The sequence below is a fragment of the Amblyomma americanum genome, chromosome 10 (genome assembly GCF_052857255.1).
Source record: "Amblyomma americanum isolate KBUSLIRL-KWMA chromosome 10, ASM5285725v1, whole genome shotgun sequence".
Lineage (NCBI taxonomy): Eukaryota > Metazoa > Arthropoda > Arachnida > Ixodida > Ixodidae > Amblyomma > Amblyomma americanum.
This window is the reverse complement of record NC_135506.1, coordinates 25,137,938-25,161,738: the sequence shown is the minus strand read 5'-3', so window position 1 is coordinate 25,161,738 and position 23,801 is coordinate 25,137,938. Positions and strand designations below refer to the sequence as shown.

The following is a 23,801-nucleotide window of genomic DNA, read 5'->3' as shown; positions in this document are numbered from 1 at the left end:
TTCTGTACAACCTTGGTTAAAATGCACTCTTATCCATTTAATGCAGGAGTTTTTCAGATTGGGTGCAGCTGAATGGACGGGTTCCTCGGAGTGCTTTTGGGATTTCCCAAGCACCTAAATCTGTGCATGCCTCAACTCTCACCTCTGCTGTGCTTCACCTGCTTTGTTTTGGGATTAATCTTAGCACTGTAATTACTGTGATGACAGGCTGTTTCACTGCACATCCAGGCATTGTTTGATTTTGGACACTTTCGTAGGGGCCGTGCATCTGTGTGCTATTATTTTGTGCGCATATTAGGCCTGAAGGGACAGAGAACAAGACACAAAGTGCTCCTCAGGTCCTTTTGAAAACCATTATGGTTACTATAGTTGAGGGCCCCTTGCTTAGTATTGCATTGAGTATGTTGTTTCTGGATCTATTTGTGTGTTTCATGTATTTGTTGTCTTTGCAGTTCCAGAAAGCCATCTTTATAGTCACCGGAAAAGACATCAAAACCTTCCTGGAGCAGTGGGTGTATCCTTTTACCTCATTGTGTCCTAGTAGCTTGGAGTTCCTGCCCACGGCTCATTTCTTTTTTATTGGTCCATCTCGTTAGCCGAGTCAGATGTCTGAATCAGTGGATTCTATCACTCGTTGCTCTTGCAGTAGCTGATGAGAAATGTTTTTGCATACTATAAGGTAATTAATCATCTGGTTTCGTTAACTATCATTGTGCACTTGCCATCTAGCACTGACTGGCAATGGCTTTCGGTTCTACAGAGCCTGCATACTAAGCGTTTTAACAGCTCTTATTGCTGCAAGGGTCTGGGGGAATATGTTTAGGTGCTACAAAAATACTGCAGCTTTTTTTGCTTTATTTAAGTTATTATTTCACATCGAGAAGGTTTTTATTCACCTAGCTGAAGTAACAAACTTTTTGAACATACAGTGCTGCTTTCTTAGCTCGGTGGATGCATGCAGAGTACGACCGTGTGGTGGTTTGTTTTGCCTTGACCCGCCACTTGTGAGCACAGACGGCAAGGAGGGCACGCCAAGTTCAACGGCACGTTTGTCTTCAACCGGAAACGCAATACGGTGGAGCTCGAGATCAAGCAGACAGACACACAATCTCTCGGCATCAAGAAATATGTGGTAGGTAGCGATTGTGGTTGTAGCCTCGGTATATTTAATATTATTACGGCATGTTGCTTTGTGCAGTTTTCATACTTACGATATGTAATTTTATCCTGTTGCTCGTTTCGTTTTCTTTCTTTTTTTTGCCTTCAACATGTAATCAGGAAGCTCTTACAAAGTATGTAAGCTTGCAGAGCTTCATGTTTTTAATTCGTGTATATTGGTTGTCCCATAGGCTACTCAGTCGAAGCTCGTGGTTGAGCATTGTGTTAATCTGCTGCCATGACATTGTGATCTAGCTGTTAAAAAAGAAAAATAGACTAGAGGACTCACTAAAACTCCAGCAGTTTTTACAGAACTTTTGAATGCAGTCTTGGGAATCCACCCAAGGGAGTATTGATGTCTTAATTTTTTTTTCTTTTCTGATCTTTCAGGGTCCCCTGACCGTCACCATACAGGAACTGGATGGAACTTTCAAGCACAATCTGCAGATTGAGGAGAACGCCACCAAGCATGACATCACTTGCCACTCGAAGAGCAGGAGGTGAGTGCGTTTGCTTTGGTAAACTCGAGCGTACGGTGACACAACTGTTCTTGCATTATATTTTCACAAATTGAGGCCTCTTGCACATCAGTGTTGTATACTAGCCAGCTAAGAGAACAAATCATTTTCCTCCTTTATCCTCCTGCTTCTTTTTTCATCTACTTCTCCAAACATAATTGTCGATACTCTTTTCACCCAAGGAACATGAACTAATATATACTACGTGCTTCCTGAAAAATTTGTGAGGAGGTGAATTCTGATTCGTGGTGTGCATGAAGCAGTGTGTTGGATTTGCAGAGCGCCGTACATTTTTCTTCTTCTTTCTCCTTCCTATTTGTCTGCAACAGGAACAAGAAAAAGAAAATCCCCCTGTGCACTGGCGAAGAAGTGGACATGGACCTTAGTGCCATGGAGTAAGTCGTCTTGTGATTTCAGCTACCTTTGCGTGTACAGTGCTTGATTTTGCTTCTAGATGCCCATGCACATATAAGGGATGGTCAACTTGCATGCCTCTGTGCTGTTTATGTGTGATCAGTGTTTCACTTGACATTGCAGTAAAGTGTGTTTCTAAAAGTCTTTGTCTGGCTGCAGATGTGTAGAGACAAAAGTTAGGGCGCTTGGCTACTGAGCCGGAGAGGCGAGGTTCAACCCCAGCCACGGCGGCCGCATTTTCATGGAGGCGCAATGCAATAAATGCCATGCCTATGTGCTGTCAGCGCACGTTAAAGCACCTAAAGTGGTCTAAATTATTCCGGAGTTTTTCACTATGGTTTCCCAATGCCTCATGTGCAGCTCTGGGACGTCAAATTCCACATACCATGCCATGCCATGCCAATTTTCATAGCAGTAAATGCATTTTTCGGTGCCAGAAAAATGCTAAAATATCAGGAAAGAGACATGGAATTGATTTTTTACTGGGAACAAGAATTGGACACAGGTCTCCTTTGTCTTCCGTTAAAGAAATTCCTGTTACTCGAATTCTAATGACTCCCATTGACAGAATGCCGGAGTTGTGGCACTCGTTCTCTCATTTCTACTCCTGCTCCAACCCTTATGACAAGACTAGGGAGTCAGACGTTACGATGTGTCATTGCCAACTTACCGCATCCTTCATGCAGTGCTGACTCTCCGGTGCTGTGGATACGGATAGACCCCGACATGCTGCTTCTGAGGCAGGTGGTGTTCCTCCAGCCCGACTACCAGTGGCAGTACCAGCTGCGCTATGAGCGGGATGTCACATCTCAAATCGAGGTCAGTGTTTAGTCATTTGGCGGAAAGACAAGCCTGTTCGTAAAAATGTTAGGGGCGGCATAATTAGGAGGCACTGTCTCCACTTTGCCAACTCCTGTTTGTTTTGCTCGCTGGAATATTGCAGCAAGGGGTGGTTGCAGTATTGTTTGGTCAGGTTCAGTTTTCTTTGAAAAGTATTTTGCCGAGGCAGTTCCTGGCAGTCTACCTCTGGTGCTGGTATAAGGGAAGGTTCAAACTCTTTCCTTTAGTTAAATTTACCCAGCAGCTCAACACTGTGTGCCCTCCTGAGTGCAACAGTTATTCAAGGGTCTGCCCCGTCGTTGTGTTGATACTGCGTCCAAGTCATTACATCCAGCTTCGGTCTCTTGATTTCCTTTGCTTCCTTAATGGAGGAAAGGCAGGTAAACGCACAACCAGTTTTCAAGGCCTTTCGATGTTCACAAGTTGTAATTATAAGAAGCGTCACTGGAGTGATTTTCATAGCTGTGGTATCTTGAACAAACTGGTGGCAGAGGTAAGTGTGATGGGTTGCTTGCTGAGAGCTCTGTTTGTCCTGATCCTGATGCTCTGGCACAGGCAACACCTTGCAGCGTTCTTGCATGATGACAAGACTTTGCTTGTCATTGGCCCCCCCCTGGAAATCGAGGCCATGCCAGTTCCGGGATTAGCTGTACAACTTAAACAGATCACTTCTAGTCCTTCCCATTATTTGCCCAGAAGTCGAGTTATGTGTGCACATTTATGATTCAAGTATGTTGCGTGGAACGTTCATCACTGGACTTCTTTGGCCACTTTTCTTTATGTGTAGTAATTTGTGTTTCAGATCCAAGTGCCAGCATCCTTACTCCGTGCTTAATTGCAATCTTTGAGTGCCATAATTAGATCCTATTTTATGAAGCGTTTGACGAGTGCTGTCCTCGGTACCAGGAAAGTGAAAACTGATTTGTTCTGCATTGCTCTAACTAGGCAATCGAAGCCCTGTCCAAGTTTCCCACACCGCCGACTCGACTTGCACTGACGGACACCATCGAGAACGAGCACTGCTTCTACAGGGTCCGGTGTGCTGCCGCATTCTGCCTCCGCCAGGTGCGCCTCTGCGTTCATTTCTGTTTTTGTTTGCTTGCCTGGCAAGTGCATGAGGTATTCCATACATGCCAAACTAACAGCTAAAGTTGTATCTGTCATGCTGAAGTTGCATCTGTTGCATTGTGCAATAGCTGCACTTTCCTGCTGCCAAGAACAGCCTCACTCGTTCTGTCTCAGGCTGAGGCTGTGAATAACGCAGAACAATTTCTGCGTTCGTAGGCAACACGAGCGCGCTCCAGTTTAGGGTGTACCACTGTATGTGAGCTGCCTTTCACGAAGAAGCCATAGATGTTATTGTGGCTTACGTATTTACCGCGAGCGTGGCAACCTCCCATTGCTCCCGAGTGTGGTGAGCTCCCATTGTGCAATGCTGCCATTGCGCCAACCGACAGATTCTTTCCCTTCCTCTGCGCCTCAGGGAGGAGAAAGGGGCCTGCGAACAAAGAACAAATCAGTTGGTACGAAGACTTCATGTCGCACGCTTCCCTGAGTCTACTCTCGGCACACGTGCCATCATAAGGAAGTGCACAAGTAACATTGGAAGTGGTGAAGAGTCCTACTGTAAGGCAAAAAGAAATATTGATGTGGCATTTTATTCTGTAAAAGTTGTATTGGTATGGGAATGTGCAGTACGTACTTTTAAGTGATTACCGAAATATCAACATACATGGCAATTTCCGGCTCAGTGATATTTAGGCGGGCATTCCGTAAGTGGAAAGCTAAATCTGTGTTCTGTAATGATTGAGGTTTGAGTCGCTTCGTGGGGAATCCTTGTGAACTAGTTTTTGATGAATCAAGCTTGCACTGAATGCAATTTGTGACTGACACGTAAGTGGCCAGCAGTCCCGTGAAGATAAAAGCACGCTTTAGAAATGTGCTTGTCATATCTTGTACAAGAGATGAAATCGTCTTTTCGTCAGTCTCGGTGGCTGGTAGTTTTCTCTTGGTGTAGTAACAGCTGACCATGTTTCAGGGAAGGCTTTTTGCTAAAGGGGGTGCCTCAAACCACAAAAAAAAAATATTCATTCATCTGCGTTTTAAGTTTTGTGGCCTCATTAAAATGCAGTCACATTGTTTTTGATGAAGCTAAATTTTTATGGTTTTCTTATTTAAGTGATCAAAACTGCTTTGGGGAGTTGAAAGCTTGGCTTTGGGTCGCTGAAATTCACCTTTGGTGCTTCTGCCATGGTTTTGCATCAGGCTTTTTTTTCCCTTAAAAGGCACTGAGGCCAAGAACAGCCAGTTTTTATTCTTTGTGAAAATTGACTCTCCGGTTCTTTCCGGTTATGTCGACATTTGTCTCAGAGCAAGAGATGCATTCATAGCCGAGAAAATTCAGTTTAAAAATCTTTCCCACACTCGATTAAAACTCGTGATGTCAACACCAAAAAGGGCGTAAAAGGACAGCTTAGTCCATTTTTACTCCTCTGTGTTTTAGAGTGTATAAGCTGGCTTTGTCGGCCGTGTAGTGATTTTGAAGAGCTGGCTTTGTTGGCCGTGTCGTGATGAACGGCGGGTTGTGACGTCGTCGTGAGCCTTGCATCCTCATTTGGCAGGTGGCCAACCACATGGTGTCAACATGGGCAGGGCCGCCAGCGATGATGACCATCTTCAGGAAGATGTTTGGCTCGCACTCGTGTCCGCACATCATCAGGCAGAACAACTTCTCCAACTTCCAGCATTACTTCCTGCAAAAGGTACGGTGATGAAACTTGCTGCTATGCAGTAATTTTTGTACATTTTTTTTTCTTCGCTCCTTTCACTTGACTCTTCAAATTAGAAAAAAAAAATATGTTTTCGATGCTTAGCAGTCGTAAGAGCAGTGATAGCCTTGCGCGTTTGATGCCACGGTATTGGTAATAGCCGGTATGGTAAGCGTAAGTCGACATCCTACTGCCATTGTAAACCTCAAGTTTTCTCTATTGTCCTTCTTTCTTTTTAACGGTGGCATGCATTTCATCCCAGGCTGTCCCAGTGGCCATGGCAGGCCTAAGAACTATCCATGGCATCTGTCCGCCCGAGGTCATGAAGTTTCTTTTTGATCTCTTCAAGTACAACGAGAATAGCAAGAATAAGGTCAGTGAATTGGGGCCAGAAGTGTTTGATTCAAGTACCAAATATTTTACTTAGTGCTCAATGAATGGCATGACTGAAGTTTACCTTAATCACACTTAACATGTGTGCATTGCAACATTTAATGTACCGTAAGATCTCGCGTATTATGCCAACCTGAATATAATGCAAGGGCTTGGCCTGTAACAGAAAATAAGGAAACATAAATTGTAATCCATGCGTAATGTGATGAAAAAAACATTGATTTCGCAGAAAATTACTTTTTGCTTTGTGCTGCGTGTTTATTCAGTGTCACTGGTTTTCCTTTCCTGTGAAACAAATCTTTCTCGGTTACTTCTCTTAGAGGTTGGCATCTTCTGAGCCATCCATAAAACTGGAAATTTTATGCAGAGTTGAAGACTGTTTGATCCCTGTTTCACATGAGGCCCTGATTTTAAGCACTGAAATCTTAGGAACAATGCATGTATTGTGTGCAGGCGTTTTTATGGTGTATTGAGTTAACACAGAGCAAGCATGATGGTTAGAATTGAAGCTATTTTTATTTAATCACAGACAGCAAAGTTTTCCAACAAGCTCTTTAGTTCCTAGTTCAAGGGTAATTAGTTCTAACAGTCATGGTGTACGGCACTACTGAGAGTAACTGTACAAGCATGCAGTTGAAGAATATGTGCCGGTTATGTTAATACACAGACGGAGCAGATGGGAGTCTGCGCCTTTAACGGGGTGAAAAATAGCATGTGGTCATTTTTGTTTGCGTGTATTTTTGTGTATAAAGAGAGCTTCAGTGGTCTTCTGATAAAGCATGTTGACACCTGGTATTACATAATTTATTCCTCAAGTGTATAGTGTTGGGCTCATGGGTTTGTCACCTCAGGATCTGCAGCGATACGAACTCATCGTTAAGAAAAAAGGAAAAAAGAGAAATGGTGCAGTGCCAGGGCCAAAGGATAGCTGGTGCCATTTGTGTAGATTTGTATAATTTAACAAGTTTATTTCACGCTTTGTCCTTCTTCTTCGTCATTTTTTTCTTCATCGTTATTTGCGCAGTTTCACTGGCTGTAAGCTGTTATCAGCTTATTATTTTCGTTGTTCATTGTTGGCATGCTTAATAGGAAAAATATTCCTACTGCTTATCTTTTCATCTTTACGGGATTGAAGTTCAGTCATCCGCTATTTATTCCAGCCTCAGCAGCTTTGTTAAGGTTGGTGATTTTTCTTTTGTGTATGCCAGTTTTCGGACAACTACTACCGGACTGCCCTCATTGAAGCCCTTGGTGAAACAGTCACACCAGTTGTGTCTGTTTTGGCACAAGGAGGGTATGTTGGACTCTTCGGTTTCCTTTTGGTTGAAAGTTCTTTGAATGGAGGAAATTTTAGAAGTGATGTTCAAGGAGCGCAGCTTTTAACAGCTTACCTTTTTGCTTGCAGCCAGCCGATCACTGTTGAGTCCTTGTCATCAGACACTAAGCTCATCCTGGAGGAAATCACCCGTTGTCTCAACCTGGAGAAGCTTCTGCCTTGCTATAAGTACACCATAACTGTCGGGTGAGTTCACTTTGTCAAAAAAAGGGGGGGGGGGGTTATCTTTAAAGCGTGTAGGCAATGCATGCCGTGGCATGTCAGAACGATCCAGACTCACAGTCAAGTACTCAAATGTTTTGCTTTTCATGTGGTGCATTTTATATGCCATACAGCTAGCTTACAAGTAGGGGATTGGACTTTTCGGTTTTTATCTTTCTAAAATTTCTCAGCGGACTTTTTTCGGTGTTTATTTCAGAATGCTGCTTCTGTTTTGTTTTTTTTCAGCGAATATTAATTTCTACATACGAATTTTCGGCTTTTACCGCTGAAATATATGATGTCCCTGTGCGATCAAGGGTGACGTACAGTTTACATTAAGATTTTTTTTAAACTAGCCGCTCATGTATCAGTATGTACCACAAGAATGGCCGTCTTAAATTTAGGTGCACTAAAGAAGAATCTGAACTCGTCTTTTTACCGCGGGAACTGTATCTACACGTTCCGGGCATTCTTAGAAGCTTCGAATTATGGTCCTGAGCGGCCGATTGCTCTAATTAAATCAGATTAAATGTCTCGGCTCCCGCCTTTTTTTTTTTTTAACTCGACGCGGTGGTAGGAGGAGTCAACCAACGCGTCAGCCAGTCCCGTGGCGGCTTGCCGCTCTGCCATCGGCGAAGTGATACGTAAATCAAGGAGTCCATGTGTATTTTTATTTCCGTGGGCCTAATTTGCAGCAATATTGTCTGTGACTGAAACTGTTTATTCACAGAAAACTAAAAAACAAAATAAAAGCCGCCACTGGACTGGCTGAAAGGCACTCCACGCGTTGGGTGACTCCGCCTACCTACCGCATTGAGTTAAAAAAAAAAGGCAGGAGCTGGGATGTTTAATGCGATTTAATTATGACAATCGGCCGCACAGGACAATAATTCGCAGTTTCTAAGAATTCTTGGAACGTGTAGATCGAGTTGCCTTAATAAAAAAGACGAGTTCAGATTCCTCTTTAGTGCACCGATAAGAGCTGTATTTGTGGAAGAAAGTCGTACAGTTGTAACAAAAAGCGAAAATGCCAAAGTTAAATGTTCGGGCCGTGAGACAAAAATGTAAGTAGAAGTTTAGTTCTAAAAACTTGACTGTCACATTCGTGTTGCACTCTGCACTTAATGAGAGGATTGCATACCCATTGCTTCAAGTGCAGAGGCAGCGATAGAACTGCTGCTGCTGTCGCGGAAGCCAGAACACGATACCTTCGAGCCATTTATGCGTGGTTTCGCATTGGCGGTTGCTTGTTACAGTTCCAAAAGTTTTCAATATACTTACTTGCATTGGGAAAACCTACTTAACGAAGCGACGGTCCCAAGTCAGTGATTAGCGAACAAATGGCACTACGCTAACCGTTAGCGCTTAGCTAAATGGTTAAGCCTTCGCATCTGCAGTGAAGTGTCTGAGTCTGTGGATCAAAGCTCATAACTCACAGCCACCGTACTAAGTTCCTGAGATACCTTTGTTTGACGGCGCTCCTGGTTCCAGCACATTCTTGATTTTCTGCTGTGACCTACCGTAACTGGCACTGAATAGCCAGTTAGATGTGAAATGCATGCGAGAAATACTGACCTCTTTCGGTTAAAACCGAATTTCAAAAAATGGATTCGGCGTAAAGTCCAACCTCCTTACAAGCTGCAGCAGCATGCTTTAATTTATAGTGCTGCTGAAGTGCCTGGGACACAGATTCTTGTGGTTGTGGAAACTTTGGAGTCTTTTACCAAAAGATGTGTGCAGGATAGGGTGGTAAAATTCGCAGTAAGGCACTGGAGTGGTATTGAAGAAGAACGGTATGACGATGGTTGCTGTGCTTTGTTCGCCCCTTCTGTAACTTTTAGATCACTGTTCTTCCTGGCATTGGTTTTCCTCTATTACTGCCTGACACTGCTGTGAGGGCTCTGTGTGGCTTCCTTTTCTGTGTCCATGCCAGGTGCCTGAAGGCCATTCGCAAGCTGCAGAAAATGGGCCACCTTCCCAACATATCTGCCCTGTTCCGCGAGTATGCCCAGTATGGACTCTTCCTCGATGTCCGCCTGGCTGCCCTCGAGGCACTGGTTGACTACACGACAGGTCAGTATGTCTTGTGTTTTCAAACCAGCCCACCAGTCATCTCAGGCCATGTGGTAATGTGTGTGTGTGTGTGGTAAATCAGAAGGAACCACTGAGAATACTTTTCTACTGTTGGATACAACCTAAGTCTGCAGTGAAGCTCCGCCCACTTTCAAGACCACTGCACAGAAATCCTCCACAACAAAAAAGTAATCTGTTGAAATTTTTCTTGTTACCTAAACAAAAAGCTAATCGCAAGAAAATATTATGAAGTGTAGAATTTTGATATCTGGCTTGTTTAATAAAGTCGGACATTAAAAAGATATTCAGGCATTAAAGTCAGACATTAAAAAGAAAGAAAAAAAAGACATTAAATTCTTCCGTGTGGAAGCCGAAACGTCAAGAACGAACTTTTTTTCACTGGTCGGCGTCTCTTATTTTTTCAAATTCATTACTCGCTTAGGTAGTGTGAATTCACGGCCGAACTGCCGCTTATTGTCATCATCTGTGTACGGGCTGTTGAACTCATCTGAGCGACTGCACAGTGTCCTGCTGGTCTGTTGTTTGCATTTCATTTTTGTATACTCTGGCTTAATTGTTATTATTTTTTTTTTCAGTTGATGGAAATGCGGATGACCTCAGTTTTCTACTGGACATTGTTGAAAATGATCCAGTGCCACGTGTTAGGTGAGTGTGGTTCTGCTCTGGCAAGCTCTCAGCGACGCTGATGCAGTCATGGATTAGGAAGATGCTGTAGCAGCAACATGCGAAATTTCTAGCTGGCTAGGCGGGTTTGTTTCGTTTAGTATTTTTGTTGCATTACTTTTTTTGTTTCTTTTTCTTATCATTGCCTACTGCTTGGCCAACATCATCATGGTTGCGCAGGTTGGCTCTACTGCTGATGCTGACTCAGAACCCCCCATTCTCTCGGCGCGACGACAGCCCCTTCAACACCGAGGAGCTTGCCGAGAGGCTCTGGAAACTGATGAGGTGAACCAGCTTCGGGTGTCTTTGCCTCTTGCCTCGTGTCTTTCATTTCCTTGTCACCGCAAGGAGCGCTTTTCCTTTTTAACGGAAACCGAGAACAACTTTATTCAGTTTTTGTTCTTAGTAAAAATTGATTGCATGGCTCTTTCGGGCTTCGTTATCGTTTGTTGACCAGCAATCGAGAAAAACCGACCGCCACATTGCCGATGTCGTGATCGCAGTGAGCTGTGGCCATACGGCCATATAAATCTTGTCAGCCGCAACCAAATCTGCGTGAATGCATTTTCCATGCTTCTGCATGTGGATTTAGTTCATTTTGGGTGCTAGAAAATTTCTTATGATGCAAATATTTTTCGCGACCCCGTGAGATTCGTATCATCGACATTTTACTTAGTGGAATCATGTTAATTCAAGCTCGCTTAATTCAAAATGCCAATTTATGCAAACAGATACCTTGGTCCCATCAGCATCAAGTGTATTAAAAAGGTTCCTGTTAGTTGAAACTTCGCTTAATTTGAGCAAGTTTTCAATTCCCGCTGAAGTTAAGATCAGAGAATTGACCAATAAGCCCGTGTGTTGATTTAATTGCAGCTCTGGACTCTCGCATGACTCGCGTCTGCGCTGCGCTGTGGTCGACCTGTACTACGTCCTGTATGGAAAGAGTCGGCCATCATGTCTGCCTGGTCCCGATGCCAACCGTTCATCGGTACGTGAGCTTTTAATGTCGAAGTCCGCTACATGCAAATGTGTTTTGCATGTGGAACGATTGAGGGGGCTGTTTTGCCCCGCCCACTTACAGTGTGGCCCTCGTGACATTGGATTGCTCGCTGCTTCCCAAGGTGGAAGAACACCCGATGCTGCTTTAAAAAATCAAGTCACCAGTTCTGTGCGCCGTTTCTATTGTCAACAGCTCCACTCATTCTTAAACAATGGCATGCAAAAAATGGTGCATCAGCGGCAAGTCCATAACCATTGGTAGGGACTGTGTCAAAAAAAGTGTTTTCCTGGTCAAAAATGGCATTCCAAGCTTAAATTTGGATGCAACACTTTTGGTTATTTCGATTACTGAATAAAAAACCGAGCAGCCCAGGGAAAAAAAAACTATTGCATTCTCATCTATCCACAGAGCATTATGGTGTGCATTCTCAATCACTCTGACAGTGATTACCTTACAGCTAACTTACTCGTATTAAGTGCTCCATGGCAGTTAATATTTGCGAGAAGACCAAACAGAATACATGTGGATGTCATGCTTCTTTGTCCTTAAACATTTATCGTTTTCGGAGGATAAGAAATTGTCACACCAGCAAAAATATTTATTTGTTTTAGTTGACCAGCATGAAAGCTATAGTAGGATACAACTTAAAAAAACAGCAGTTGTTAACACTGGGCCACGATCTGCGGTGTACTGTATTACTCCGCTAGCCAGTCCCAAAAGTAAACTAAATAAGCTTTTTAATGTTTTACTTTATTAAACAAGCCAGGTATAAACATTCTTGAGCTTTCAACTTTTTTCTCGTGATTAGCTTCTTGTTTAGGTGACAAGAGAAGTTTTGACAGCGGACTATGTTTTTGTCGAGGAGGAATTGTGTGTTGGTCCTAAATGTTGGCGGAGCTTCATTGCAGACTTAAGTTGTATGCGACGATATCAACTTCATATTGGCACTGCCTGTACAAAGCGAAAGTACAAAAGAAAAATGGGACATGGATGGATTAATAGAGTGTTGATGGGGTAGAAGCCAAGTAAGGTCTGCATGTATCCTCACAAGTGGATTTTTGAGCCGGGCCGCGGGCCTATTCAAGGAACATGGATGATTTGGTTAGGAGCTAAAGTGTAGCATGAGGTGCTTCTCCTTCTCGCAGTTGTCGATGGTGCTTAACCTAAAAGAAAAGAAGGCCAAGTTCCAAGCACCTGCAGTTCCTGAGGATGACTTCTTTTCGGTGAGCAGCAACATTTTGTTTTCTTGTGTATACTGTGCACCACTGCAAACTCCAGCCTCGCCAGCCAGCGTCATTAATTCCACAATATGGAGCTGAGACTTTTAATCACGTTTTCTTTCTATCTCTGTGTGCCCTTTTTAGTGAGTGAGCGAGGGAGGGAAAGATAGAGAGGGATGGCGGTCATGGAAAAGTGTCTCATTTAAAAAAAACTAATTATCGTTGTCAGTTGTCCTGTTTTTCTATTTTTACAATAAAAATATTCTTTGCAAGCTTGACCACCATCCCATAGAAATCTGCACAGCAGACGTTGTTTCAGAGTTCTTTAAATTTCACTCTTTGGCATTGGCTTCCACTGGCCTCCTTCGGTGCTGGCTGGGTGACCTTAGAATATATCAGGAAATAATTGCTAGAACGCGTTTCATTTATTTAGAGCGCGCACAAATTTCTAATGCTCATATGTGCTTTAAAAGCGGCAGACAGATCATGGAGATTTCGTCTGCTGCGGGTCTTTCTTCCTCCGTGCTGCTTTGTGCCGGCTGGCTTTGCTGGTTGGAAAGACTAGCTGAAGTTCGCTTTTAGTTATTTTTTTTTTCAAGTTCATAAACATCTTTGGCAATGCCTCTCTATGGTTAGCCGAAAGGGTCGACTCGGGATAATCAATCTGGATATGCGTGAAAAAAAAAGTTATGCTGGCCGCCGTCGAGTGACTTGGTGGCGCTGGCTGACACTCCGGAACGGGCGGGTGGAGGCGAATCGCGCTTACGGTGGATCCAGCTGTCGCCAACGCATTTTGTGGTCGCCGAGTGCCGGCTACGGCATTTTACGATTGCAGCGGTCGATCGGCGCGGCTGATAAGTGTGGAGTCTGCTTTTCCTGCTGTTTGTAAACTCGTCCCACTTGCTGCGACACCGGCGCAGTTTTGAGCGCCTAGGCCTCGTTTCGGCCGGAGTAGGGCTGTGAACGTCGCCTCGGCGAAGCCGAGTGGATTGTAACTGGCCATCCCCATGCGCCGGCTGCGCTGCGGTCGCGCTGCGCGAAGCAAACAGCTACGGTTTACTGCCGTCGGCACCGTTCTCGTGCGCAGTTGGATGCCTTCAGTCTCTTCGCCCAACACGGGCGGCCGCGAGGCGCACTTCGGATTTAAACCTCGGTGCAGGCTCCGTGGCGAGTGCCGTGAGTGAGTGCGTGTGGTGTGGTTAGTGCCGCAGGCGCTGCGCGCAGTAGCGTCGCGCAGACGTCGGCGCCCGACCGTTCGATTGGCCCTCTGCGCCCGATTCGGGGCGTTCTCTCATTCACCGGTGCGTCGCCGCGCGGTTCGCCGTCGCAATGAGCGCTCCGGGCCGCCGCCAGCAACCGCAGCCGCGTCGAAAGACGCTCTCCTTCCAGGAGAAGATCGCAGTCATCAACGCCGTGTCGAGCGGCAAGGAACGGAAGAAAGACGTGGCGGCGCGCTTCGGCGTCCGTCCCAGCACGCTCTCGACGATCCTTAAGCACAAGGAGCGCATCTTCACGGCGGTCAGCTCGGGCGCGAACGGGGCGCGCAAGAAGATGCGCGCCTCCAACTACATGGACGTCGAGAAGGCCGTGCTCCGCTGGATCCTGGACATGCGCACGCGCAACGTGCCCCTGACCGGCACCATGCTGCAGGAGAAGGCGCGCGACATCGCCTGCCGGCTCGGCTGCGGCGACTTCAAGGCGAGCCCCGGCTGGCTGACGCGCTTCAAGAACCGCCACGCCAGCCTGGCCGGCCTGCGTCGCGGCGAGTGGCTGCCGCTGCCCGACCTCAACGGGGTGCCCCTCGAGGACGTCGAAGACGTCAGGGACGCCCTGAGGGAGTACCGGGCCCGCGACGTGTACGCCGCCCAGGAGATGGCGCTCTTCTACCGCATGCTGCCGCACGAGACCCGGGCCCTCAAGGAGGACCCCTGCGCCGGCGGCTCGCGGAGCGGCCAGCGCCTGACCGTGTTCCTCTGCTCCAACATGGACGGGAGCGACAAGCGGGTGCCGCTAGTCATCGGCCGGAGCGACAGGCCCAGGTGCTTCCAGGGCTCCAAGTGCGTTCCCATCAAGTACGTGTCGCACCCGAAGGCGTGGATGACGCCGCTCGTGTTCTGCAACTGGTTGTGCGACTTCAACGCCCACATGGCGGAACAGAGCCGTTCGGTGTGCCTCTTGGTGAGCCGTTGTGCGGCCCACGTCACTGGCGACCTCGCCCTGTCCAATGTGAGGCTGTGCTACGTCAGCGCCGAAGGTCATTCCTCCCTGCCCTGTCCACTGAACTTGGGTGTCCTGTACAGGGTGAAGTGCGCCTACAGGCAGAGCCAGATTGAGAGGTTCTTGCTGAACATTCGGCACGGCAAAGACATGAACGTCGACCTGTTTGAGGCGTTGCAGATGCTTGTGGAGGCATGGAAATCTGTGAAGCCCGCAATTATAACGGCTTGCTTCCGCAAGGCTGGGGTTGACGTGAAAGTGGACATCTCCCTGCTTTCTGGGGAGAGTGAAGTCGACAACGTGGTGGCCCTCCCCTCTGCCATGGCAAAGTCGTGGCAGCTTCTTTGTATTAGTAGGTTTGTGCCGGGAGACGTCACCCTCTGTGACTTCTTGTACAGTGACTCTTGGGCTGTTACGACGGAGGAAGAAAATGATGAGGTTATTCTCGGTAGCGTCCAGGATGACTTCTTGTGCGAGGACCAGGAGAACTGCGACACAGCAGTGCTGCCAATTCCAACTTCAAGAGATGTTCTCGAGGCCATTAGTGTGTTGCGGACCTTTGCCGGTTCCCGGGAAGACCTTGATGTGGCCTTTGAAGCAATCGACTTGTATGAAAGCTGCGTCAGAGCAGTGCTTTGGAAGCAGACAAAAGCAGCGGTAATGGTGTTTATTTGATGCTGCTGTTTTTGTGGTTTTTGCCTTATCATAGGAGTTTCTCATTTTGTTATTTGCCTCATTCTTTATTTGAGAGAAGTTGTTCCTTGAAATTTGAAATAGAGGATGCTCTGATGATCTCTCTTGCCTGAGGGAAATATGGTTCAGGGGTGTATGATTTGTTATTGGTTATTCAGGAACTTCTGCTTCTATGTGGCTCTGAAGTAATAGCTAAGTGATTCATTTTATTTTTTGCAGTGTCAGTCATAGTTGCTTACTGTACACATTATGCTATTTTTATTGCAGATGTTTAGTTAGCCTTAGAAAGGAAACCCATGAGAGATTCGTTGTGAGGCGATGGCTGCTACTGGCCTACTGCCGTATCATGCACAAGTTGTGTTCTCTGCATTTCACAAATACTGGTTTTTGAGTGGAAAGAGTGTTGCGGTGATGTCCTTGGCTGCTATCACAATCAGGGACGATACCAGTAGAGCACTTCTGCTATGCATGCAGTTCTGAGGAAACGTTCAGGCATTGATGGATTTTTATGGGTCAGAATTGTGCGCATGCTGCTAGGCGTGCATAAGGATGGTATTTGGTGGCGTACTTATTTAGCTGCTAGAATTTCTTGCTTCTTTCTACACTAGAGTTGCAGATGACGTTGCCACACTAGGCACTGTGGTTTGTGTCAGTGGCTAGATATAGTACAGGGCCAGACATCAGTATCGAACTGTCAAAGCCAGCAAAAGGAAAAATCTGCCCGTGGGCCACAAATTTCTACATCTCTTCAGCAAAAAGAGCTTGTTGGATGTGTGTGGTTTTCCATTACCATTCCGTCTCTTTCGTTGTGCCTCTCTATTTGCATTACTTGCTGCACTAAGCTTTTCTCTGTTGCTTGTTTTATTTAGATGAAGCTGGACCAAGGCAGCATGGTGTCTGGCGTCGAACTGCTCGCTGAAGCTGCACTCACCGCGACGGAGCGGCTTGACACACAGGTCATTCTCTTGCAAGAGCCCGAGACCATCAAGGCAGAGGTGTTTATTTATATTTTCTAACAAAATACTGCAGCCCAAGAGCCAAGCAAAGTTGGCAAACGAGTGTCGAGCCCGGATATATCGAATTATTGATTATATCGAACGGTCAGAACAGCCCCTCGAAAATTCCACGCTAAAGCACAGAACTACAGTTCGCGTTTATCGAACTCGCGTTTAGTGGAAAATTCGATATATCGAACGCCTCGCCGCGCCGCGCCCCTGCAAGGGGCGCTTCTCCTAATGGCGCTCTTCGATCACTCTCCGTTCGCGGAGACGCGGCCTTGGGCGCCTGCTAGCAGCAATAATGCTGTGAAACCGCGTGACGAAGTAAACGTGAGGTGTGTGCGCCGGTGGCCTTTAGCCTTCCGTATGGATTTTCCACGCCACATCGCCGTCGTGCGGTGAAGCCAGCCTAACTAAAGACAATTGGCGGCCCGCGCCTGCCGTGCTTCGATCGCTTCGCTGCCGGTGGCGTTGCGGAAGCCAACCGTACCTTAATTTTAACGAGAGATTATTCTATTTACTGTGTAGTGGCAACATTGCTTGTCCTTTTATGATAGGTAGTGGCATGTTCGAAAGCACAGCATGCGGCTTGTCACAGCTAGAAGCGCGTCACTAGCCTGGGTGCACTCTATTCTTGCTTCTAGGTTGCAGATAGCTTATGCGTTGCCGTTTTTACATATATGTCGAGTTATAAATATGTTGAACCATTTCTAGATTCCCTTCGAGTTCGATATAGCCGGATTTAATTGTGGAATGAAGTAAACACTGCGGTATATTTGACTGTCGTCGTCACGCCTGCCGTTACGCGCAGGTCAGAGTCGTGGCCTACAACGTAGTGTGCAATAAGCAGAATTCTTGATCGATCGATTGCCCTGTCGGCGACATCTCGACTCTGTCCGACTACAGGAGCTCTCCACGCGCAATTCCGCAAGTGAGCTTTCCCGCGTAGCACAGTTGCGTGAAACGAGGTGGCTCAGCTCGAGCTGGAAAACAGTTGTGAAGGCGATAAGTGGCATGCATGGGTGTGGGCGGTAAATATGCAACACATTATGGAAGGATCAAACGCAACGGCTAGCTTTCACTTTGTGAATGTTCAAAGAGGGTGGTCGGCCATCTTGGTTGGCATCGCTTGTGTTATGTGGGAAAGCCCACTTGCGCAATTTTGCACAGGGTCCAAGCCTATCAGCGTCGAATGTGACCGATCCGCGCGATAAACAACGGAGACGAAAGCTAAGTGAACGAATTGGTACCGATTTTCCTTACAGTTTGTACTAGATATTAGGACAATTTTCTCAAATATTGTTTTGCAATGGTCGTATATATGAAAGTCTGCATAGTATTCGATTACTGCCGAATATTTGGAAAATTTCGATTATCAATTTATTGAATAAAATATGAACTGAATAACAAACATTCGACTCGTATTTGATATTTTGGTTATTCACACGCCTCTACATTTCTTTTTTTACATTCTCATGTGGCTGTTTAGAACTAAAACTAAATTTTCTTTTTCAAAGACTGCCTTTGAAGACTTCACCATGTCATAAAATTTGTGTGGGTTTCTTGTAAAGAGTAACTTTGTAAAAGGTCTTGTAGCTTGAGAACTATAAAAAAATCCTGTAAATGCATTTTTGTCCTGTGCCTATTGTTTTAATTACACATGTGCAATTTGAATTCTATGCTTCAATACCCATTATTATTTCAATTATCAGGTTGACTTTCCCCTATGGATTATGGACACCAAATTTTTGCTTTTATGGTTTTTCCTTTCAAGTGATGAATTACACATTATATACATGGATCAGCCCACGATATTCGTCTATGACTGCTAAGTAAATTATAATTGAATATCTTCTTTATGCTGTTTTGATTTCACGGACTAAACTATGGCTGTGATGTGTTGTTGGTGTTTTGGTCATGTGTAGCACGAAAAAAACTGCAGTATAACTGCTGATACATCATCTGTTGTCTTTTCAGTTCTTGAAGCAGGCAGGTCTAAGTGTCTTAGTCAATTAAAACTACATAATGGCATTTATGTTGCACTTTTCTTTATGCCTGATGTGACCTGGAGGCCAACTACTCATCACAGCCTAATCTGTTATAAACTATTTAGTGGTTGTGGGCAAATACCACGTTGCGATCCATCTAATTCTAATGTCTAACACATCATTTGAAAGAAGAAAACGCGCAACTAATATTAAATGTCTGTAGTTCCTTAAGCAAGGTATTTTTAATGCGAAAACATTATATGTCCCATTAACACAAAAGCCGGTGTCCGTCGCCGCCCATGGCATGAAATTCGGGTGATGTCAGAGTGCTGGTGTACAAGGTCACAACACATGTAAGCGAACATGTGTAGTTGTGAATGATGAAATGTAACATATGAAAGTTATGACTCATAGTCGTTCTGCAACATAGCATGCACTTTAATGCTTTCGCATTCTGACACATAAGCAATTGTAAGTGCCTGTGCTGAAATTTTTGCAGTAGATTATTTTCTTTGATGATTCTCTTAACGGCTTACCAGTGCTAACAAACGTATAGCCTTTGTCAACAGTACAAAATCTCTGAACCATGCTGGGTAGCTGGTTATGCGTCTCCATGCATTCAGAATCTCTCGAAGGTGAGGGGAAGTCCTCCTCACCCTGAATTTTTGGTGCATGTTGAAGAAACACAGGCTGTCGATATTGGTTGCAGCGTTCCCCAAGGCATGTTGCATTGTAGCCATTTTTTTTTAGCTGCGTGACGTACAAGTTTGCTAATTTCCTGGCGTGCAACCAATTTGTGCCTTCCTGCCAGGTGGAAGAGATTGCGGAGCCGTTGCCAGAGCCCCTGGAGCCCGCGGACACCGAGGTCCACATGGATCCAGAGCCTTGTGTTGCCGACGAACAGCCGCACCAGCTGCCGGAACCAGAGGAAGAGCTGGTCGAAGTACTCGAGCAGCACCCCGAGCCAGAGATTGCCGTCACGCAGCAGTCGGACAGCAGCCGGATGGAAGTTGAGCAAGCCGAGGTACTGCATTTATTCGAATCTAGGCCAATAGTTTTTTTCAAATAATCATATTCCAAACTTAGATTCGAGGATTTTATAAAACGCACCAGTTTTTCATTGAAACTGCTAAATATCGTGCATAGCTAGCGCCATGTAGAAATAGCAAAGTCAGTATTGCAGCCGCTACTAGCCGTGCCAGTAGCCAACCGTACACAAGCAAGGTCGCCATTTTGACCTGTGTCGTGTCGGCCGTATCGGTGTGCGGCGTGATGTTATCGCGATGGCACAAAGCAGGAGCGAAAAGTTGCGATAGCTGCAGAGGCATCGTCGAACCTTCGAGCCGGGCGGGACTTCGGCGTCGACGAGAAAAACGTCCGTTGTTAGAGCGGACAGCGACAGCAGCTTTTTGCGTGCGCCGCAACGAGGATGGCATTTAGCGGGCCAAAGAAAGGCCGTCGCCGCGAAGTGGAGACAGTTTTGGCCAACTTTGTTTGGACGCAGAGAGCAGCTGCCCTTCCAGTGACAACAGAAGTGCTCCAAGCGAAAGCTAGGGGAACTTTCGAGGGAGCGAGGCCCAACGCCGAAGGATTTCAAAACCAGTCGGGGCTGGCTTCAGAAATTCATGAAGTGCTTCGGCTTCAGCCTCCGACGTCGCACTTCAATCACCCAGAAGCTGCCAAGCGATTTCGAAGAAAAGCTGATAGCTTTTCAGCGCTACGTGCTGCGAAAGAGAGAAGCGGCAGGCTACAACCTTGGGCAAATCGGCAACGCCGGCCAGACTGCTGTGTATTTTGATATGCCAGTGGCGTACACCGGGAATGAAAAGGGTGCCAAGGAGGTGAAGGTGCGCTCTGCGAGCTACGAGAAGCAGCGCGCAACTGTGATGCTGTGCTGCACTGCTGATGGACATAAACTCCCTCCTTATACGATATTTAAAAGGAAGACGCTGCCTTCTCGAGAAACTCTCCCAAGAAATGTCATTGGGCAGGCAAATGAGAACGGGTGGATGACAGGTGCGACGGTGGAAGAGTGGGTTTAGATTGTGTGGCGAGGCGTCCAGGAGCCCTTTTGACAAAGAACTCGCTCCTTGTCGTCGACTCTTACCGTGGGCACTTGACCGACAACGTGAAGGCTGCACTCGCCCAAGCGAATACGGACCAAGGGAACACGGCAAGTTGCAGCATCAACAAACCTTTCAAGGATCGTCTGCGGAAATATTGCACGGACTGGTTGGCTGACGAAGACCACACGCTGACAGCAACGGGCCGCATCAAACGTGCATTACTGTCGCAGCTGGCGGGCTGGGTAGCTGCAGCGTGGGACGACATCTCAGGTACTTTGATCGTGCGTGCTTTTAAAAAGTGCAGCATATCTAATGCGCTTGATGGTACCGAAGGTAGTGCACTGTTTGAAGGTGACAGTGACAAGGAACACAGCAACGAGTCTACCAGCGACGACGACGCTGAATGAGCTCTGCACGTTCAGATTCAATAAATGCTGTTTGCATTTTGTGAATGCTGTCCTCGCTTTTTTTGGTAAATACGGTACTTACCAGATAGCTCACAGAATTCTAAAGATCAGAACAAACTGCACAAGTGAAGGTTCCTGCCGCTACCCTTTGGCTTTGCTTTTCACTATTTTGTGGGCAGGTTGCTTTGTAAACAATTTGTAACTGAAGAAGTGCAGGTTATGGGAAAATTCCCCCCAAAACTTTTTATTGCGTCCGTAGGGGTTGTTAGAGTTGTGCCGAAGATTGCTCCGGGTGGTGGCTAGGCAGTAAAAAAAAATTATAACGCTGATGTTGTTTACAGATTTTTTTTTTTTTTCAGTTGAGTAATGCATCACCCTGCCACCGGCTGCTGTGTTTTCTTTTAAAGCTGTAAACTGCATTTTTATACGTATGTAAATGCGAGCGGGGAGTTCCGAGACCTTCTGTATATATATATATATATATATATATATATATATATATATATATATATATATATATATATAAAGATAATGCTTTGACAATATGTTCAAGCCAACTACAGCGGAGCGCTCGGGGGGAAAAAAAAAGCGGAGACGACGTCCAAAAATACGAACGCTACGGATACGTGTATATTCTCCGAGAGGCATCAAAGAGTGCATCCACCGTCTCCTTTGCCCTAGCGCACCATGCGGCCAAGGAGGTTGAAAAGTCGGCTTCTCCTATCAGCTCGCGAATGCGGTGGCGAAGCTCGCCTTAGCTTTCGTGAGCAGCAACGAGGAAAACGCGATATATTCGTACCTTGGTTCCGAATACAACGCGAGGTGCGTTCTGAAACCGACGAACTAAGAAAAAGAAATCGCGTTATATTCGCGTAAACGCGGTACTTTGGCTTCTGCTGCTTCCCTCAACCTAAATCCACCTGCCCGCTGGTGAAGCAGCGGCAGGGAGGATGGCGAGTGAGGGCTGGGGAGTCGAGCCCGGATATATGGAACAGTCGGAACATATTCTTGAAAATCCTACGCAAAAGTACGGTACTATTGATCGCGTTTATCGAACTCCCGTTCCCGGAACATTCGATATATCGAACGGCACGCCGGGCCCCTGCAAATGGCGCTTCTCCGCCTAACGGCCGCTCTTCGATCACTTATCGCGCGCAGAGACTGGTCAGCTGTACGCGGCCTTGGGATCCTGCTAGCAGAGCAGGCGCTGTGAAACCGCGTGACAAGGCGAACATGGGTTGTGCCCGAAGGTGGCCTTCGGTCTCTAGAACTCGATTTCCACGCCGCATAGCTGTCGTGCAGTGAAGCCAACCTAACGCCTATCGGCGGCCCTCGCCTGCCGTGCTTCGATCGCTTCGCTGCCGAAGTGTTGTGTAAGGCAGCTGTACCTTAATTTTAACGGGAGCTTTTTTTATTTATAGTGTACTGGTAACAGGATTTGACCTCTTGTGATAGGCAGTGGCTAGTTCCAAAGTACCGTTCACTGCGACTTCGATGCGGAGCAAGTTAGGCCTATCAGCACCTAGCGAGCGGTGCGCTTCCAACATGATGGCGGGCGGCACTTCAGCAAGAAAAGCGCCACTAATGTGGGTGCAACATATCCTTGCTTCTACGTTTCCGATAAGGATATGCGTACCTGGCCGAGTTCGATACGTCCGGGTTCAACTGTATCAAGTAAGCGTTAGCACCGTGGCAGCTGCTTTCTACTGGAGGTGTGCATTTTGGAAAGAATCGCAAGGGTGTTCATTGCTCATTTCAACAAATTTTGTTTGGTAATGTGCGTATGATTAGGAGTTGTATTGGTTAGGAGTTAGAGATGATGAACGCAAGCCACCTTACAGTAGTACTAAGTTATAAAATTGAAACAAATTACCCCTGTAATGAAATGCCTGGTCTCTGACGTAGGATCCGGGCTGCAAAAATGTGAATAGTTCATTCATGCTTGCACAGTGACCGTGTTTACCAGCCTCTAATGTGCCTCTGCCCCCCCCCCCCCCCTTTTTTTTTCGCAAAAATCCGAGGCAAAACCAACCTACAAACTGCCCCACCGTCATTATTCTCTTAATATGCCCGTTAGGTAGGCCTTTCTGTGCCAACAGTTGGCATAGTTTTTTTTTTTTTGATGTTAAGCCAGGCCACATGCATTGCTTCGTATAAATTGACCTCTTTTTTTTTTTTTCAAATGTGATCGTCCAAAATGTGCCAAAGCCATAGGCTGCACGCACCTAGTGCTGGTGCCTGCTCCTGCCGAGGTACGCGGAGCACAGAGTGTAAAAGATTAAAAAATAGTGTCATAAATTTGTATACAAATTGATTCCAGCAATGAAAATTCAGTCTGTGCATTATTTACCGGCTCTCTCTCATGGTGGTAGAGTCCTCCCAGATGAACGGTAGGTAGTGAGAGAAAATAAAGGTTTTTGTTAGTGGTTTTACTTCCGATGATCTCCAGAGTGTGCGTTGTGCTAGAATCTGAAACTGCAGGATCGTTTGCAATTTGGTTTGCCACTTACCCGTCTAGTCAGCTGGACGTGTGCGAATGTGAAAGGTATGAGGAGGATGTACATACTCTGTCCATAGGTAACAATACCACGTGACGGCGTCACATGGCAGAGCTATGCAGGAATTTTTCCCCAGAGCCCATAAACTTTTTTACGACATTCCGTCTCGAGTGTGCGTGAGGCACGTTTAAAAAATAGGCTTGTGTATTTATTTTACATTTATTATGCTTCAACACAGTATTGCCAATTCTTTGTCCTGTATTTGTGGAAATAAAGATTTTCCATTGTGGAAAGTTTTAATTGCCAGTCATAGACATTCAAAAATGATC

The 23,801-nt window shown here is 46.0% G+C and overlaps 1 protein-coding gene across 1 annotated transcript in view; it reads left to right on the top strand.

The window, feature by feature from the left end:
* Positions 1 to 23,801, top strand: part of Taf2 (TATA-box binding protein associated factor 2) — a 38,718-nt gene that overhangs the window by 11,975 nt on the left and 2,942 nt on the right. The window contains exons 15-31 of the mRNA XM_077641988.1: positions 453 to 514; positions 1,015 to 1,132; positions 1,549 to 1,658; positions 2,006 to 2,071; positions 2,777 to 2,909; positions 3,876 to 3,995; positions 5,552 to 5,692; positions 5,961 to 6,071; positions 7,300 to 7,385; positions 7,497 to 7,613; positions 9,562 to 9,701; positions 10,298 to 10,367; positions 10,566 to 10,670; positions 11,259 to 11,373; positions 12,531 to 12,608; positions 16,385 to 16,510; positions 19,313 to 19,525. Of these exons, the coding sequence (XP_077498114.1) occupies positions 453 to 514; positions 1,015 to 1,132; positions 1,549 to 1,658; positions 2,006 to 2,071; positions 2,777 to 2,909; positions 3,876 to 3,995; positions 5,552 to 5,692; positions 5,961 to 6,071; positions 7,300 to 7,385; positions 7,497 to 7,613; positions 9,562 to 9,701; positions 10,298 to 10,367; positions 10,566 to 10,670; positions 11,259 to 11,373; positions 12,531 to 12,608; positions 16,385 to 16,510; positions 19,313 to 19,525 (1,911 nt within the window). The remainder of the gene's footprint in view (positions 1 to 452; positions 515 to 1,014; positions 1,133 to 1,548; positions 1,659 to 2,005; positions 2,072 to 2,776; positions 2,910 to 3,875; positions 3,996 to 5,551; positions 5,693 to 5,960; positions 6,072 to 7,299; positions 7,386 to 7,496; positions 7,614 to 9,561; positions 9,702 to 10,297; positions 10,368 to 10,565; positions 10,671 to 11,258; positions 11,374 to 12,530; positions 12,609 to 16,384; positions 16,511 to 19,312; positions 19,526 to 23,801) is intronic.